We start from the raw sequence: 17,212 nt of genomic DNA on the forward strand, positions 1-17,212 counted from the left end.
CTATCTCTTGTACTCTCTTGTCCAGGCCCCGATGTCCACAATAGCTCCTGAAACACCTGTCCTTATAACATAATTCACATTCGATCCTCCAGAAAGTAAAATCGTCAGTCTTGCGTGGGAATTTTTTTTAAAGGTAAAAAGTTGAATGTGAGACTCTCATGATCTCAGTGATGGCCATCACATTCCGTGGAAGGAGCCATATCTGCAGGTACTTTCTGGTGGCCTCCCAGCCTTCAAAGCCAGTACCTCTCAAACCAGGCTCCTTGAAGACCTCAGTTCCCAGGAGAACCCAGCGATGGGGGAGGAGGACCCAGGCCCAGGCTGAAATGGGTGCTGAGATGATGTTTCACCTCTTCTCAGCTCTGTTTTTCTTTTTTCTTTCTGGTGTAGCCTCTGTGTAAGACTTCATTTGAACAGAGGACTCTGGCACCTTTGAACACCCCAACTTTCTTCCCTTACTTAGGACCACACTGAGGCATGTTGCACTCCACCCACATGCCGTTCTCAGCAGGATGGGGCTCCAGCCACCTCCAGCTGTAAGCTGCTCAGTAAGAGACCCTGCCGTGGGCTTCCTGCCCTTCCATCCCAGGTGCTTGCTCTAACTGGTGCTTCCTGGGGCACCCCCGCCTTCCCAAATACACTACTTGCACTCCCATCTTTGTTTTAGAGTCTTGTTTCCAGAGAAACCCAACCTCACGCATAGTCTAATTCTTTAAAATAAGTCAAAAGAACTTGATGTCCTAAGTTTCTAAAGGTTATTTTGCCGCTCTCTGGATACCGGTCTGAATAAAATATTAAAATCAAGAGTTAGTGTAGATGCTAAAGCTTCATGTTCATAAAGACTGTTTGGTGGTAGATTATTATTAGTTTGCGGATAGAGATATGTAAATTATTCAGTTTCCTTTTTTCCTTCCATTTTTGTCACTATCTGATCTATACAGAGCATTAAAATTTAACACAAAATAATTTAAAAACATGAGTAACATGGAATATGAGTACCGAATCTCCCTTTCCAGTCTGTCATTCATTCCATTTTTCGCAGAGATCCCTCCATATCATTTCTGCTCCGTATAGACATAGCCTCATGATATATTTAACCAATTCTTTAGTCAAACTCCTACTCATCATTCACGACCCCAGCCGGGCCTCACTATCCCCAAGTAACCTTCCCTGAAAGATAAGTGTGTCACCTATCATCATCCCTCTGTTCTACAGCAACTTGCTATTATCTTTACTATCGCAAATCATGTTTATGGCATTTGTCTCCCTTTCCCACCGGACTGTGGGACTCCCTAAGGACAGGACCCAAGTCCTAGTCAACTGTGAGTAGTGGTGGCTTAGTAAATGTTTGCTGCATGAAAAACAAAAACCAAAGGGAGTAAGATAGTCTGAGTTTCTGACACAGGCGCCACCGTGGATGGTAGACCAGCATCACACACCTCTTTAAAAAATCTGAGATATTGTTACAGAATCAAACTCCACTCTTGTTGCTATGGCTCCAGACTAGCATCTCCTCTTGCCCTGTACCCTCCTGCCCTGTAACACGCCTTCAGGATACCATTCCCTCTCACACCCCTATAACTTAGCTTTTGACTTTGCTACTTTCTAACCTAGGACCTCTGCCTCAAAGAGCGCCAACCCGGTGGAAAGAGAAGGATGCGTGAGACACTATCTCCTAGCAGATATTTTGCTATGAAGAGTTTCGTTTACATTAAAAAGAAGGCTGATTAGGTAGAAAATCATGCAGCCGAGGTGACAAATGGCTACTGGGCACAGTTCCAAGAACACAGTGTGGAGTAACACCGATTTGATGAATGGTGGTGTGAAATAACATCACGTTTCAAAACAGCTTGGCAAACGCTAGCGCTTTAGATACTGAACAAGGATCCATAAACTCACATCCCTTTAAAATCTTTTTCATCAGTTATTAAGAATGTACACTTGGTTGAATTATTAACGGAATAGTGATGTACAGCACTTGAAGCATCGACTAACACAATGCTCCCCCTTCTCCAGATTCCCTGAGCAAGCCTGAAGACGGCAAAGGGTCCACTGAACGCAGAGCTCTGTGATAGGCGCTCTTCCGATGGGCCAGGCTTTCGGAAGCGCACTCTGAGAACGCCCCATCATTTTCAGAGAACAGCAACTGTGGCTTCTGGGAATTCTTTCCTAGAGCTAAGAGACATGCCACCTAGATGACTAGCACTACTCTGGAACCAATGGAACACTCCTTGCTGTGCTCCTGCTCCCTCCTTTTCACAGACTCCAGGGCCTCTGGTCTCCTTTCTTTAAGCATTGGAATCCTGAGAGAAAGAGTGCCGTCTCTGGCAGAACTTGGAACTCACTTCCATTTCAAGGATGATGCCGGGCGATTCTCCGGTGCCTTTCAAGAGAACCTCACGTAAAGGGGAATCCTCAGCACCAGATGCATCCTCCAAGTGTCCAGGGAGGTGATAACCCTAACGAGAGATCCGAGCTCTAGAACTCTGGCTGGTTCGGGCCTCCTTCAAGGAGAAAGCCTTCTCACACGAGTTTCACCTTCTAAGTGTCTCTCTCTCTCTCTCTCTGGGGGGAAGATTTCTCACCTGCGGGGACCACCAAACTAAACTGGGGCAGCTAATCTATCACAAGGGTCGTCATGGCTGACATCCAAAAAAAGAAGTGTAGAAGCCATAAAACTGACTTCCTGACATTTAATTATTCTACCGCAAATTGAAGTCAATCTCCTTCATGATGATGATAAAAGTGGTGATTTCTAGCTACAAAATTATTGGACAAGACCCAAGTTGACACTTGCTTTGGCACCAGAGATGTAAAAGGGTCTGTTGTGGAGGTTACCAGTGCAAGCCTGCATAGAAATTAAACTGCTCTGAAGGATCTAGAAGGATTCATAAAACCATTTATTTCTAAATAATCACATACTGATTAGAAATTGTTTTTGTCTATGTGTTTATTAAATGCAGACTCCAACTCAAGGGCAGCTGCTAGGTAAAAGCATATATATATGTGCATACACATTAGGAAGTAAGACTGCATGATCTGGTAGCTATTTGATAAATAGTCTTTAGCTCTCTTTCTCTTTGTCCCCCCCGCTTTCTCTCCTGTTCATTCAGTTATTTTAATATTTTTCTGTAAAATTTTACTATCTTAATTCTTAGATTATATCATATGCAAATGATATTATCTGGATCAAAAATACCATTTATTCTCATAAAGTTACTCAATTATTCCTCCCATGTAAAATATTTCTATGTTAAGTTAGTAGCTTCTAAATTTGGTCAGGACTTTGGAGTTAACTATGTGGGAGGCCTGTAGATCCAATTAGGGAGTACGTTAAGGAAATATCACCATGGAAATACTGGCTTCACTTCAAAAGTACCATCATGAAAAATAACAACACAATGGAAAATTTAAAAGGAAAAGGTCAGAGATCATTATTCAAAAAAAAAAAGACACTCAAATCTATATTTCACAATCATCTGTTTCTATCATTCCGTAAGTGCTAAGAACCTCAAATCTTTTCAGATATAGTGTTGTTTATTTTTTCAAGGAATGGCTTCTTGGAGGGACGGTTGTTTCTCTTAGGTCAGTTTACTCACTTCTGGAACTGACAAATCAATTGTTTCCACAGGCTAAACATTACTGGATGGAAACAATGCAGCTTACATTTATTTGCACCCTGAAAATAAACAGCCCAGCAGGATGTGGGGGACAACATCTAGCACCACCATCAGAGCTGATTAAACCTTGCTGGGTTGGAGGTGGCACGTACTGATAGAGGTTTCTTCCTAAACGTGGAATAACAGCAACCTTGTTTCTGTGACCTAGCAGTGGCTAGGACTGGGCATCCCAAGGCACCTAATTCTTAGTGTCAGGACAAATTACCTCGTCAACGCGTACCCTGTTTTTACTCAATGGCTAAGTTATGTGGGTCTCTATAGTATCTGAGTTTCTGAAGAGCCAATGACTTGCTTAATTCAGGGGGTCCTAAGTCCTAGAAAGATGGCTAGAATCGACAAATCCTAAATATTGTTTCTACACCCAAAACAAATCATCTACAGAATCTCAAAGAAAAATATGTGCCTCTTACTGAGAGGGGTTATCTGATGTGGTGGAAGGAAAAAGCAAATTCACCAAGTGCCAACCGCATCTTGCCTGGAAAGCAGCGGGCCACCCCCTGCCATTGCACAGTGGGGCAGGGAGTTTCACTTCGGCATAATGACGCACTTTATGTCACCGGGACACACTCCATCCCAAGTCCTCTACACACCGACGATAATTTACTTCTGAGAGTCCCGTGCGGTATTTATTCTCCTACCTTTCCAAGGTGAGGAAACCGAGGCTCAGGGAGCTTATGTCACTTACCCAAGATCACAGAGACAGTTAACAGCCCAGAGGGCCAGACTGCACAGCAGGGGTCCTTCCCTTCCATGCTGTCACCTAGCGCTCTGGCACCGGCTGTCCCCACACTCCACCGTGCAGGCCGAGCCGCATCTGATGTCGGCAGGCCTTGAGGCATTTGTCTCCCTTGCCAGGACCTAGCTGCAGCCACTGCAGTCGGCCCCACATTTATTCAGCAAATATAGGTTAAGGGTTCATGATGTGCCAAGGACAGTGCTAGGTATCAGGCACAAAGATAAATAAGACACAATCATGAATAGGAACTTCAGACAGAGACAGGGGAGCAGAGGCAGGGAGGGAGAGGAGGGGACGGAGGAAAAAAAAATGTGTAAGACGACTAACTGGGCTGGGAAGGGCAAGGGGGCGATCACCAGGCAGACAAGGTTTATGTGGGGACCAGGGGGGAAATAATGACGCCCAAAATAGGTCCACATCCTATTCCCTGGAGCCTATGAATATTTTGCCCTGCCAGGTAAAAGGGACTCTGCAGATGTGATTAACTTAAGGATCCTGTGAGACAGAGACTATCCTGGGTTATTCGGGTGGGCTCAGTGTAATAGCAAGCGTTCTTCTAAGTGAAAGGAGGAGGCAGGAAAGTCAGAGAGGGAGACAGGAGGATGGAAGGGGCCACAAGCTGAGGGATGCAGGCAAACTCTAGAAGCAGCTGGAAAAGATAAGGAAACAGATTCACCCCAGAGCCTCCAGAAAAAAACGTAGCCCTGCCAATACCTTGACTTTAGCCTAGTGAGACCATTTTGGACTTTCTGACCACTCAGATGACAATCTCATCAATGTTACAGCTCATGCCATATCTGTTTACATATAAGCTGGTCTATTGATCTTGCTCTAAGAAGCACAGAGTTAAGTGCTTAACAAATGCTGAATCAAGGAAAGGACTAATGCATTTAAATAGTGCTCTTATCTTGCTAGAGCCACATAATCCTAATAAACACAAACTCCGTCACTTCTGCAGTCAAGAAACGACTAGGAATAACTCAAGACAAACATGGTGTGTGTTCACAAGAGCAAGACTGGACTATGAAGTTTTGTGACTGGATCTGAGACTGTCAACTAACCAGCTGCTCTGCCTTTGCGCTCTGATCCTGACTGTCTTCCTCATGGAGTTTTCTTCATTCTGCTGTACCACAAATGTAAGCTTCTCCCATGATTTTGTCCCCCAAGGTTTTCTAACCTCTCTCCATGCTCCACCCCCACTCCAACCCCGCCCCCCGCCAGCCCCAAAGCTATCAGCCACTCCTCTCTTGAACCGTAACTCCATGCGATGTGATCTCCTGATCGAGGTCTCGTTCCCCCTTCTCTCCACAGCGCTGACCTACCAGACACTCGCGACTGCCCACTGGGTTTACCTCTCTGGGTGCCCTGCTAGTGAAACAAACTCAGTAAGTCTAAAAATTGCACTGAAGATATACAAAGGACACAGACACGAGCCCATTCTAGAGGAGCTCACAGATTACCCGGACAGACCCAGCAATAAGTAAATGGCGTACAATGTATGACATACCTACACGCAGAGCACAGTGAGGCTGGGGGAGTAACAACGGTTCTAAGTACTGTGGAGAATCCTACTTAATGGGTAGGGACAGCCATCCAGGGAGACTCTCAGAGGAAGCAACTCCTCAGTGGAGGCATCTAAGCCTGAGAGCCCACCTATCTGTGACACCAAATATCTGACACGTTCTAATACCTTACTGACATCTCTCCACGGCTCTAGTATCCATCCTCTCCTTGCCATGCCTGGGGCCACCACCCGAATTCTGCCTCCTACAGCCTCTACCCACACTACAGTAACAGATTCCTGACGCCTGCCTTCCTGGGCTCATCCTCTTCTCAAACCAGTGCATCTGTCAACTGGTTGATCAGCTTGAAAGTATAGCCCTGACTATGGAACTTCTCTGCTCAAAAACTCACAATGGCTACCTGCTCCTTACCAGAGTAAGGACAGACTCCACAACCCAACACCAATGCCCCACTCCTCTGCAAGTTCCCTACTGGCCCCGTCCTCCAACATTCCTCACGCTTTTAGGGTTAGTCAAACTTAACTGTGTACCCTGAGGCATGTGTGAACTCTTCTGTTAAAAAGCCTCAGTATCTGAAACACATGAAGGATCAAGGTTTCCCAACTGGGCCAGAAAACAGCTAAAGAACTTTGGCTCTCTCACCTCAGATGAAAGGCTGAGTCAACATTTTGAATTTTTCACTTGAATTTCAAAGCATTTGGCAAAGTCAAACTTAAAACCTCACAATATCATCATTCCTACCAATTTTTCTTTTTGCCATTACACTCAATATTTTGGACTTACTTTTCTCAGCTAGTATTTGAATACCTTTTTGAAATTTACCTGGAAAAATAGTCGGAATCACTGAGGTTTTCAAAAATTATTATTACTGCATTTACAGAGGTTAAAGGAAATCACCAAAAGAAAATTCTTCTGTGGACCTGTGGTGGGGAGGGTGTGAGGGAGAGGATATGTATCCTTGGACGTAGGGAAGAATACCTAATTGCATTCATAATATCTAAATAGAGAAGACATTTTGGTGGATTATGACTGAATAGAAAGACTGCTGTTCTATATTTTCATGCTCCATTAATACCAACACTGTTTCATAGTTTATAAATAACCAGCAATAGGAAGGGGCCCTTTTGTTTACCTACTATGTGGTGAAAGAAAAGCACACTTGAAATGCTTAAGAATGTGTCATTTATGCTGAGAAATCCAGAAGACATACCTGTGGTTTCTCTATTCCTGAAAGAATGTCTTGCACCCTCTTTACTTCCAACTCATACTCTGCATGGAAAAAGAGAAAAAAAGAACGGTTAATACCAGTAGAAGGCAATGAGGTTGTCCAGTTCCTTCTCCAAGGCCTTTAACTAGAGCTACCATGAAGTCAGTTGCCTGTTACCAGAAACTTCTGGTACCATGCACAGGATAATGAAAAATCGGGAATGGGAATGATGCCGGGGTGGGGATTTCACTGTGGCTGGGCTAACTTGCCACTATACCGGTCTACATATTCACAGAGTTGATGAGATTAACACTGAGTTCCATCTAACAATGCAGCAGGCAACAGAAAATAAAGGGTCCTAAGAAGAAGGGGGGGAGACTGGAGCAGCTAGAAGCTGAGAGCAACGAAGAGATGAGGTTGAAGAGACAGTGGCCAATTCATCCAGGGCTGTGAGTTCAGATTTTTTAGTTCAATTTTTATTCTAACTTCAATGGGCAGCCACTGAAGTGTTTATGTGGACGGACTGACATGGTTTTTTTTTTTTTTTTTTTTTTTAAGTCTGGAAAGAACTGTTTGGCTTTTCATGAATAATGGACATACAGAAGATGGGAGGGAATGCAGAAAGATCAGTTAGTACATTGCTGCGCTGGTCTGGGTGGAGGACAGAGCTCGCCTGGGCTGGGGATGGTAGCAAAGACAGGGAGAACAGAACTGGTTTTAGAGGTATAGGTGTTGAAGAATTGGGTATGATAAGCAAGGGTGAAGGAATGAAAAGAATCAATGATACTTCCCAGTTTTTGGCTTGATCAACTGGATGGATGACGATATCTTTAAGTAAGATGGGGAAATGGGGAGATTTTGCAGTGGGACAAGAACTGTTTTAGAAATAAAAGGGGAAAAGTGCTTGAAGTAGAGAGGATGGGGAGGGAAGAATGTGTATTTAAAAAGATAAATAAGAGACTTTAAACATAAGACTATGTTTTGTAGAGGAACCCCATGACTTTCACAACCTACTTGATGTAATCTAATTTTGAATTTACAGATTTATTTAACTGTTAAACCTAGTTTATGATATAAATGCTAGAGTTACATGATTGCCAAGCGTATGTCCTCACCCTCAAAGAGCTCAAGTCTAGTGGGGGAAAATGAAAGCAACAGGCAATTCCATGTGATAGGCTCTGGTATAGGTAACCCGAGAGAACATTCTAGAAGGCTACCTGGGAACCAACATCTCGCTGACCTTGTAGACAAGCGGGCATTTGGAGGTGAAGAGGGAAGTGGAACTAGGGGGTGAGAGGAAAGGAGGCCCAGCTCTTCCCCCCGGGCTGTTCATACTCATCGCTCAGGTCTAATCTTGAAGTCACCTTTTCAAAGAATCCCACCTCAACCCCACCCCCTGCCCAACCTCCAGTCATTCTCATATCCTACTTATTTCCTTTCTACTGATTACCAAAATCTAAAAATCCTCTTGTTTATGTGTTCCCTTGTTTATTACTTGTCTTTCCTGCTAAAATATACACTTCAGGAAGGCAATGATGCCACAGACTCAAAATAATTTCTTTTCCGTAAAGAATCAGATAATGAGTATTTTTGTTGTTTAATAAGTGAACCAAGCCTAAGTAAAGAATAATAAGACTTCAAGTTGGCACCACCCTAAACTTTAAAAGGATCAGTTCATTTTTTCCTATTGCATTCTATTTAGTAGAACGTGTTTACCTCTACTTTGGTGAGAAAAAGAAACGGGCTGGTGGCAATACAGGTGTTTAAATTACAACTGAAAGAAACTTCACATTCAAAAGACCAAATGACAACCTCGTTTATAACCATGTATTCATGTTAAGATGTAGATAATAATTTATACCTGTAAGTCAAACACGTACATACCCTCACACTTTATGGAAGCTCCTACTAAGAAAACTATAAATAATGTGAATCTGAGAAGCTGTCAGTAAAAAAACAAAATAAAATAAAATAAAATAAGCACAGTTGCACTAAATGAACTGGTTCAGTTGTTAAAGACAAAACTTTCTGAATCTCTGGTTATTCCAGAGTTTGTTGGACCCTGTGGTTACAAACACTCACATAAATAGCTACATTCATACAACTAGCTGAAGGAGGTCACTGCTTCCTTCTGCCCGCACTGACACAGGACGAGAAGCCCGGAGCCAGACACTATCCTTGAGGTAATGAAGGTTTAGACTAGAATGGAGATAATCACCTATTCAACAAAGAAGAGGGGAAGAACTAAAGAGCTCAGCAAAAGAAGAATCCTCAGGACTACTACCAGATATAGGGCATGAAAGAAAGGAGTGAAAAGGCACGCTTTGTCCCACAAAAATGGAAAGCCCCTCCCCCTCGCCAGCTTTCAAACCCAGATGACAGGAGAAATGGTCAGGCTTTTGACAGAAAAAGGAAAAATGGGAAAGGAGGTTGGATGGGGGGCAGTGGGGGGGGAGATCTGTTTAAAACAGAAAAGAGTAGGTTTCAGGTAAGAGCCAGAAATACAAGTGAAAGGTCCTGACTGGGATAAAAACAACTTCCAAAGGGAGGTCCGGACTGTCCCAGTCTGTCTGCGATTATAGCGAGGGAAGCCGACATTTCCTGAGCACCCAGGTACGTGCTTGTCGAGGCACCATCCCCTGGCTCAGTTCTACAACATGCCGTGCAGATGGACCGTCTCCGCTCCACCTCATAGCAGTGGGCAGGGCCGAAGTCTATTTTGTGCGTCACGGTTTTCACCTTGGGGGCTGAGCTCTACACACGCAGGTGTCTTTGTCGACTGAGAAATGAAGAGGAGGAATGAAGGAGGGAACAGAGGCCCAGCCAGCAGACACCATCTCCCCGGGGCCACAGACTAGTGTGTGGCCCAAAAGCAAGTAGAACCTTGACTGTGTGGCGACAAACGAGTAGGGCTCTGGGGGTCACGAGGGAGAGCACGTAGAGAGAGAAGAGCTGAGGGTGGTAGGTGTTTGCACTGGGGTGCATGGAAACAAGAAGGTGGCAGCAGGAAACCGCCCCCCCACCCCCCCCAGGTCCTACCAGAGGGCCTAGGTTGTTGGGCTTGTTTCTTTCTTTTTTTTTTTCCCCCATCTCCAAGAAAGCTGTCAAATAAATAGAGCAAAGGCCTTTGGATCTGGGGGAAGGTATGTGAGAAAAGGAAGAAAAAGTAGGCCATGAATGGAGCCAAATAAACAAAGGATTCTGAGAAGATCAAAAATAAAAAGGGCAGGGCAAGGGGAGGAAAGGTAGTGACGGGACAATCACTGGCCTATTATATCAGGAGAAATGCAGTTTCAAAGCCAGACCGGATTCTTTCTTTCTTTCAAGGGTCTAAATGGTGAATACGGAAAAAGAAGAGAAAAATGCATTCACACCACATTTACTGAACGCTTTTCCATTACTGCTGCCCCAGACTAAGAGGAGAGAGTAAATAAATGCCAGGCATACAATGTGCACACACAAGAGTGAAAATAAAATCCGCTGAACTGAGCTAAAGTGACAGTTACTTACCGCATGTAAAATAAACTCTCGCATGAAAGCTAGCAATCCGGTATGAAATGCCAAAATTCACAACTCTACCACCTAAATAACCGAGTTTACTCCGACCCTGGCCTACCTCTCCTGAAGCAAGATTTAACTCTGCCTCAGAGAAGTCTACGAATTACCTCCCTTTCCACGAAACAGCTTCAGACCTCAGCTATCCAGGATATTCCAGAGTTTGGATCAAGCTTTCGCTTGCTTGCCCTTTCTTTTCCTCTGTGGCTCTGTCTCTCCCTTTCTTATGCTCACGCACACACATGCCATCTCATGAATAAGGACAAATACAGTTGCTAATGCTCTCACAAAAATTTATAAACAAAACCAGAAAGAACAGTTCTGGTGACCTGCCTTCAGGAATCTTTTTTTTTTTTTTTTTAATATTTTATTTATTTGACAGAGAGAGACACAGCGAGAGAGAGGGAACACAAGCAGGGGGAGTGGGAGAGGGAGAAACAGGCCTCCCGCTGAGCAGAGAGCCCGATGTGGGGCTCGATCCCAGGACGGAATCATGACCTGAGCCGAAGGCAGACGCTTAACGACGACTGAGCCACCCAGGCACCCCCAGGATATCTTTTATATCAAGTTAAAAAGAAAACTAGGTCTCGTTTGTTTCTGTTTTTACCTCCTTAAAGAATCTGGTGTGTGACAACTGAACAGCAAGCAGATTGTCCTAGAAGAGCGGGAATTAAAAAAAAAAAAAAAAAAGCCAGGTTCTGGCACAAGGTTGTAGGACGAGGTTCTTTTCATTATCAGGCCTGCCTTCTTCCCTCTGGTTTGCAGCAAGTCAACTAATCCAGAGGCAAATTTTAGAGGCCAACTTTGTATTTCTTTCTCCTCGAACTGAAGCTGCCCTGAACTAAGCCAACAGATTAAAATCATTTTCCACCTGCTTTTTGTTGCCACCATGGCTGACATGGATGGACATGACAACCCACCTTTCACATCACTACCTTCTTAATATTTGAAAGCCTTTTCCTTGCAGTGAAGACTGCTGATCAGTAGAGAAGGATCACAGGGTACTCGCTGACAGTGCTCCAAACAGAGAATGGGCATTTTGTTTCGCAGGTATAGACACCTTTGGGGACAGGTAATTTCTTAAAAAGGAGTGAAGAGGGAAGCCCCTGGTTTAAACACATCCCAATGAGCTGAGAACCACCCAATTTGCAAATGCCAAAAAAGGGGGAAGGGGGCTTCAGCTCAGTAACTTACATGTTTCTTCTCCCAAAAACAAATCTTCTCCCAAGAAAATAAAGCATTTTTTAGCAAAGGGAGAGTTAAAACAAAAATACACAAGCAAGCAAATACGTTTTTTTAAAAGAAAAAAACAAACCAAACCAAACAACAACAACCCACACACATAGAGGGAGTATGTGTCATGTGAAATTTAAACTTTCCACAAATAATGGTTTTCGTGTTTGCTCCAAAAAGAACCGTAGGTTCAGACTGTTTGAATAACTGTAAGGCCTAAACTAATTAAAATATCCCCCTTTATAAACACAATTTACTTCTTTGGTTTGCTTCACATTTTTTCCATCTTAGAAAAGAAATAGAGCTAGACACTTAGCTGCTAGCTATAGAATGTATTTATGGTTGTAACAGCCCCTTCATTCCAATGGAATGACATCAGCATTATTTCTCAGTAAACCTTCTGTCTAGTTCTCATCCGCATGGCTCATTTACAGATATGCCCGGCATAACATAATATGCTTTCTCAGATCTGCCAAAGAGCTGACTTAGCTACTATCTTTAATACATTATATATAATAAACTAGGGGCGTGGAAAATATGCAACTTCTGGTCATGCCCATTTTTGGGATAAGAGGCTTAAAACCACTAAATACTCAATAAAAGAACTAAATGAATGGAAATAAATACTTTTGGATGAAAAAGAAAAATATGACGCAATAGTGAGGAAGATTAAATATGCAATCACTGCCTACCAATGCTAACAAGAATGAATGGGGATGAGGTAAGACGGTTTAAGAATGCTTGCTGAATTGCTTTTCTAATTAAAAAAAAAAAATCCGCTATCTTCATTACCTATGTGGAGAAAAAAGGATCAATAAATGCATACAAAAGTAGTATTAAATGCTTAAAGGACCTCCATTTAGTGATTATAATCTAGAGTTAATGGCATTAAAATCAAATATTAAAAATGTACAAAATCACAAGGAATACATTTACATAATCTAGGGACAATGCAGTTAATCCCCAAGGACAAATATTCCAGAAATACCTTCAGGTATCAATCATCCTGATGCTTAAAAATGCAAAGATCTCTCTAGCCATTTAGCTGGTTAAGTGGTTAGTTACTCTATTGGAAATTCTGAAAGATAGCCAAGGGAATACCAGACTCTTAGCACTAAAGAGAAAGCAGCAGGCAGGGGAACGTATGTTGTGGGAAGTTGCCTTCCAGTCTAGGAAAATATTTTCAAGGGAAATTGGGCTCCCAACAGATTCTGGAGCCTTAAGAGAAAGAGCAGAGGAGAGATGAATTCCTTTTGCAGGTGGAGTGCCCGGCTGGACAGGAGGGATGGCCAGAGAATGTAAATGGGATGGCGGGGAGGGGGCGGGGGGGGGCTGATTTCCTCTGAGCTTTTGTTGGTATTTCTAGAACTGAGTAGAAAGAATGATTTTCTTTCCTGGCCCAAGATTTGAGTAAAATCCTACTGGGAATATTCACATTAATCCCCTCGTAGGCAAAAATGGACCACTTTGGACAAGAGTTACCTAACATTATGAGTAGGAAGAGGGACAACCCAGAAGTGCTAGGTCTGGGACTTGAATGAAAAGAGAAAGCACCAGATACAATCCCTTTGTTGACTCCCAGGTCAACTCAAAGTTTATCTCTCAACCACTTTCTTGGAATGCCAACTTAACTGGGTTGGTTCTAACTGAAATACCAGGAGATTCTATGTTCATTTCCGTCAAATTCCCAAAGAAAATTCTTGTTTACTTCACAAAATCCTATTTATACATGGAACTGGACAAACACAGCTAGTATTTTTAAGAACATCACATTAAACAGGGATGAAAACCCCTCAAAAATGGATGAAGTATCGCACAGATATGCTTGCCTGGCAAGCCTGACCTCCATCAGTCCTGCCCTTTCCCTCCCTCCATGTGTCTGAGACCTCTCACTGGCTAGCTGAGCCCTAACCTGTGCCACATATAGCTCTTTTATTTTGGGGGAAGGCTCAACTCCATGATTATCCAACTAGAGCTGGTACCCTCCCTGGGTGTGTAACAGGAAGGCAATCGCTTAAACACAGGATAGACCGACTTACAAAGGTAATTAAAGTTTATACACTACTTTCTGCACTGGCATCTGTAAATGTTTCCACAAAATGTTTTTTCATTAAGACTTGGCATGTCATATTGAAAACTTCTCAAGTGGCTTTATTCAAAACTTTTGCAAGACTGTGTCAACTGACAGGCAGAATCCAGAGAGAACAATTTTTTAACACATTAAATCTGAAAGAGAATTTAGTATTTATACCACCTATATGGCAAGTTTTGAACACTTTTTACACCTACATTTTCTTAACTGATGTCCCACATGACTAACATATACATTTGGGGATGAGGACGGATATTCAGTCAACCCAGTGAAGCTCATCAGCTGATATGGGGATCAAGTTCAGAGCTAACTTCGTGTCCTAGGGCTCCAAATAATTCCCCAGAGTTTTAGCATATGGAAAAGTCCTTACCACCTGTGGTACAACTGACCTCACCCAGGAAATCTGCAAAGGATATATGTGTAGGTACATATTCAAATGCATATTAGCCACCAGGCAGGTAATGTCCATGAGTAAAAGAAGGTGGACATATTAGGCAAAAGTGAAGGGTAAAGACTGTGGAAAACTGAAAAAGCCCTCCCCCATTTAACAGGGGGAGCTGCTACGGCAATCAATTATTGCCAGGCAGGATCACTGGTCTAAGAGTTGACCGATATTGCCATTTTTCCAGAGAATCTAGAAATGGGAAAATTTTCATGAAATTGCCTGATTTGTACAAATATACATTATAAAACATTCTTAATCTATTGAAAAGTGAAGGAGTTAGTACTATGAACACCCATATGCCTTTCACCTAGACTGATCAATTGCTAACATTTTGCTATACTCGCATGCTCACATTTTCTCTCCACACACACACACACACACACACACACACACATGCTGTTTTTGAGAACCACTTGAAAGGAAGTTGTTGATCTTATGACAAGATCTTAAGTTCACCCCAAAAGCTTCAGCATGTCTTTCCTAAGAACAAGGAACCTTCTCACACATAACCATGATAACATCACAACCAGATTTAACACTGATAGAATAGAATCTAATATACATCCCATATTCAGATTACCCCAATTGTTCCAATAATATCTTTAATGTTTTTCCTCCTAATCCAGGACCCAATCAAGGAACACATGTTGGATTCATCTGCCAGGTTTTGTTAGTCTCCTTTAATCCAGAACAGAAGTCCCCTATATTTTTTTGTCTCCCTAAAGATATTTTTGAAGAGTCTAGAACAGTTTTCTTATAGCATGTAGCACTATCTGAACTGTGTGACTATTTCCTCATAATTAGATTCAAATTTAAAACTTTTGGCAAGAATTTTATATAGATGTACTTCCCATCCATTCAATGAGGAAGCAGACATTACCAGCTGGAACCTTCTGGTGACGCTCTGCAGTGTGATCACCTGGTTACAGCGTTGTGTAACCTGTTTCTCCACAGTGAAAGCACATTCTCCTCCTTTCACCTGATGGTTAAACACTGATGATCTTTGCCAGAAGATTTTATTATATCAATAGTTGCAAGATGGTGATATATTCCTAATTCTATCATTCTTTCTATGTTTATTAGTTCTTTCTTAAAGTATCTATGAATTCATGGATTCTTTCTATTAAAAAAATTGTAATACTCCACTGCAATCCTTCTTTTCAATGCTAAAATTGTACCAAATGTAGCCAGTGGGAGGCCCTTCAAGCTGTTTTCTATGCCCCTTCGTCCACTTCCTTAAGACTTCTGTTTTGAACACCTGTTAAATATTTTGACTAAAGGTCACTTGGCCAATAGCACAAACATGTGCAAACTGCTGGTGAGAGATTTCAGTAGCATAAAGTAGAATTTATCCAAAATTTATCCAAATTATTCGGATTTGTGAAAAGCCACTATCAGCCAAGGATTTTCTTATTTAAAAGCAACTAGAAAGAAAAATAACATGTATATATTTCTGGTTTCTAAATCTTTTAGAAATTAAAGTTAAAACAAAGCAACCCAATAACCCAAGAGCCAGCCATCTTAAATGGCATTTTAAGACATAGCAAACTTGAAACAACCATCGAGTAAAAGAAGAAATGAAAATGAAAATAATAAATTATCTCAAAACCAATGAAACTGTAACACAACAAATCAAATATTATGGGCTGCAGCAAAAGCAGTTAAGAGAGGAAAGTTTATAGCAATAAACACATATATTAAGAATATAATATACATAAGTAAACAACTATTTATATATAGCTCTTTATATATAAATAATATAATAAATATAAACAACTTTCAACTCAAAAAACTAGAAAAAGAACAAACTAAACCCAAAGTTAGCAGAAAGAAGGAAATATTAAGGATCAGAGCAGAAATAAACGAAATAGAAATCAGAAAATAGAATCAACGGACCCAAGAGCTGGTTCTCCAAAAAAAGATCAACAAATTGACAAACCTTCAGCTAGACTAAGAAAAAAAGAGAAGACTCAAAATTAGAAATGGAAGAGAGATTACAAATGATGCTACAGAAATACACAGAATCATAGGAGATTACTATAAACAATTACCAACAATTTACATAACTGAGAAGGAATGGATACATTTCTATAAACATACAACATACCAAGACTGAATCGGGAAGGAACAGAAAATCTGAACAGACCAGTCACAAGAGATTAAATCAGTAACCAAAAAACTCCCAATGCAGAAAACTCCAGCACCAGATGACTTCACTGGAGAATTCTACACAACATTTAAAGAAGAATTAATACCAATCTTCCTCAAACTTATTCCAAGATACTGAAGAGGAGGGAACCCTTCCAAACTTACTCTATAAGGCCAGCATTACCTTAACACCAAAACCAGATAAAGATACTACAGGAAGGGCGCCTGGGTGGCTCAGTCGTTAAGTGTCTGCCTTCGGCTCAGGTCATGATCCCAGGGTCCTGGGATCGAGCCCCGCATCGGGCTCCCTGCTCAGCGGGAAGCCTGCTTCTCCCTCTCCCACTCCCCCTGCTTGTATTCCCTCTCTTGCTATCTCTCCCTCTCTCTATCAAAAATTAAGTAAAATCTTTAAAAAAAAAAAAAAAAAAAAGATACTACAGGAAAACCGCAGGCTGGTATCTCCAATAGAATATAGAGGCAAAAATTCTCAACAAAATATTAGCAAACCAAATTCAAGAACACATTAAAAGGATTATACACCCTGACCATGTGGGATTTATCACTGAGATTTAAGGATGGTTCAACATACACAA

General features: G+C 41.9%; 1 protein-coding gene across 5 annotated transcripts in view; it reads right to left on the reverse strand.

Moving 5' to 3' along the window:
• FNDC3B (fibronectin type III domain containing 3B) overlaps window positions 1–17,212 on the reverse strand; it is a 336,841-nt gene that overhangs the window by 88,944 nt on the left and 230,685 nt on the right. For all 5 annotated transcript variants that reach the window (XM_032407203.1, XM_032407205.1, XM_032407207.1 and 2 more), the window contains one exon: window positions 7,150–7,208. In XM_032407203.1, coding sequence (XP_032263094.1) covers window positions 7,150–7,208 — 59 coding nt within the window. The remainder of the gene's footprint in view (window positions 1–7,149; window positions 7,209–17,212) is intronic.

Source organism: Phoca vitulina, unplaced genomic scaffold, assembly GCF_004348235.1.
Source record: "Phoca vitulina isolate PV1807 unplaced genomic scaffold, GSC_HSeal_1.0 scaffold8, whole genome shotgun sequence".
NCBI lineage: Eukaryota > Metazoa > Chordata > Mammalia > Carnivora > Phocidae > Phoca > Phoca vitulina.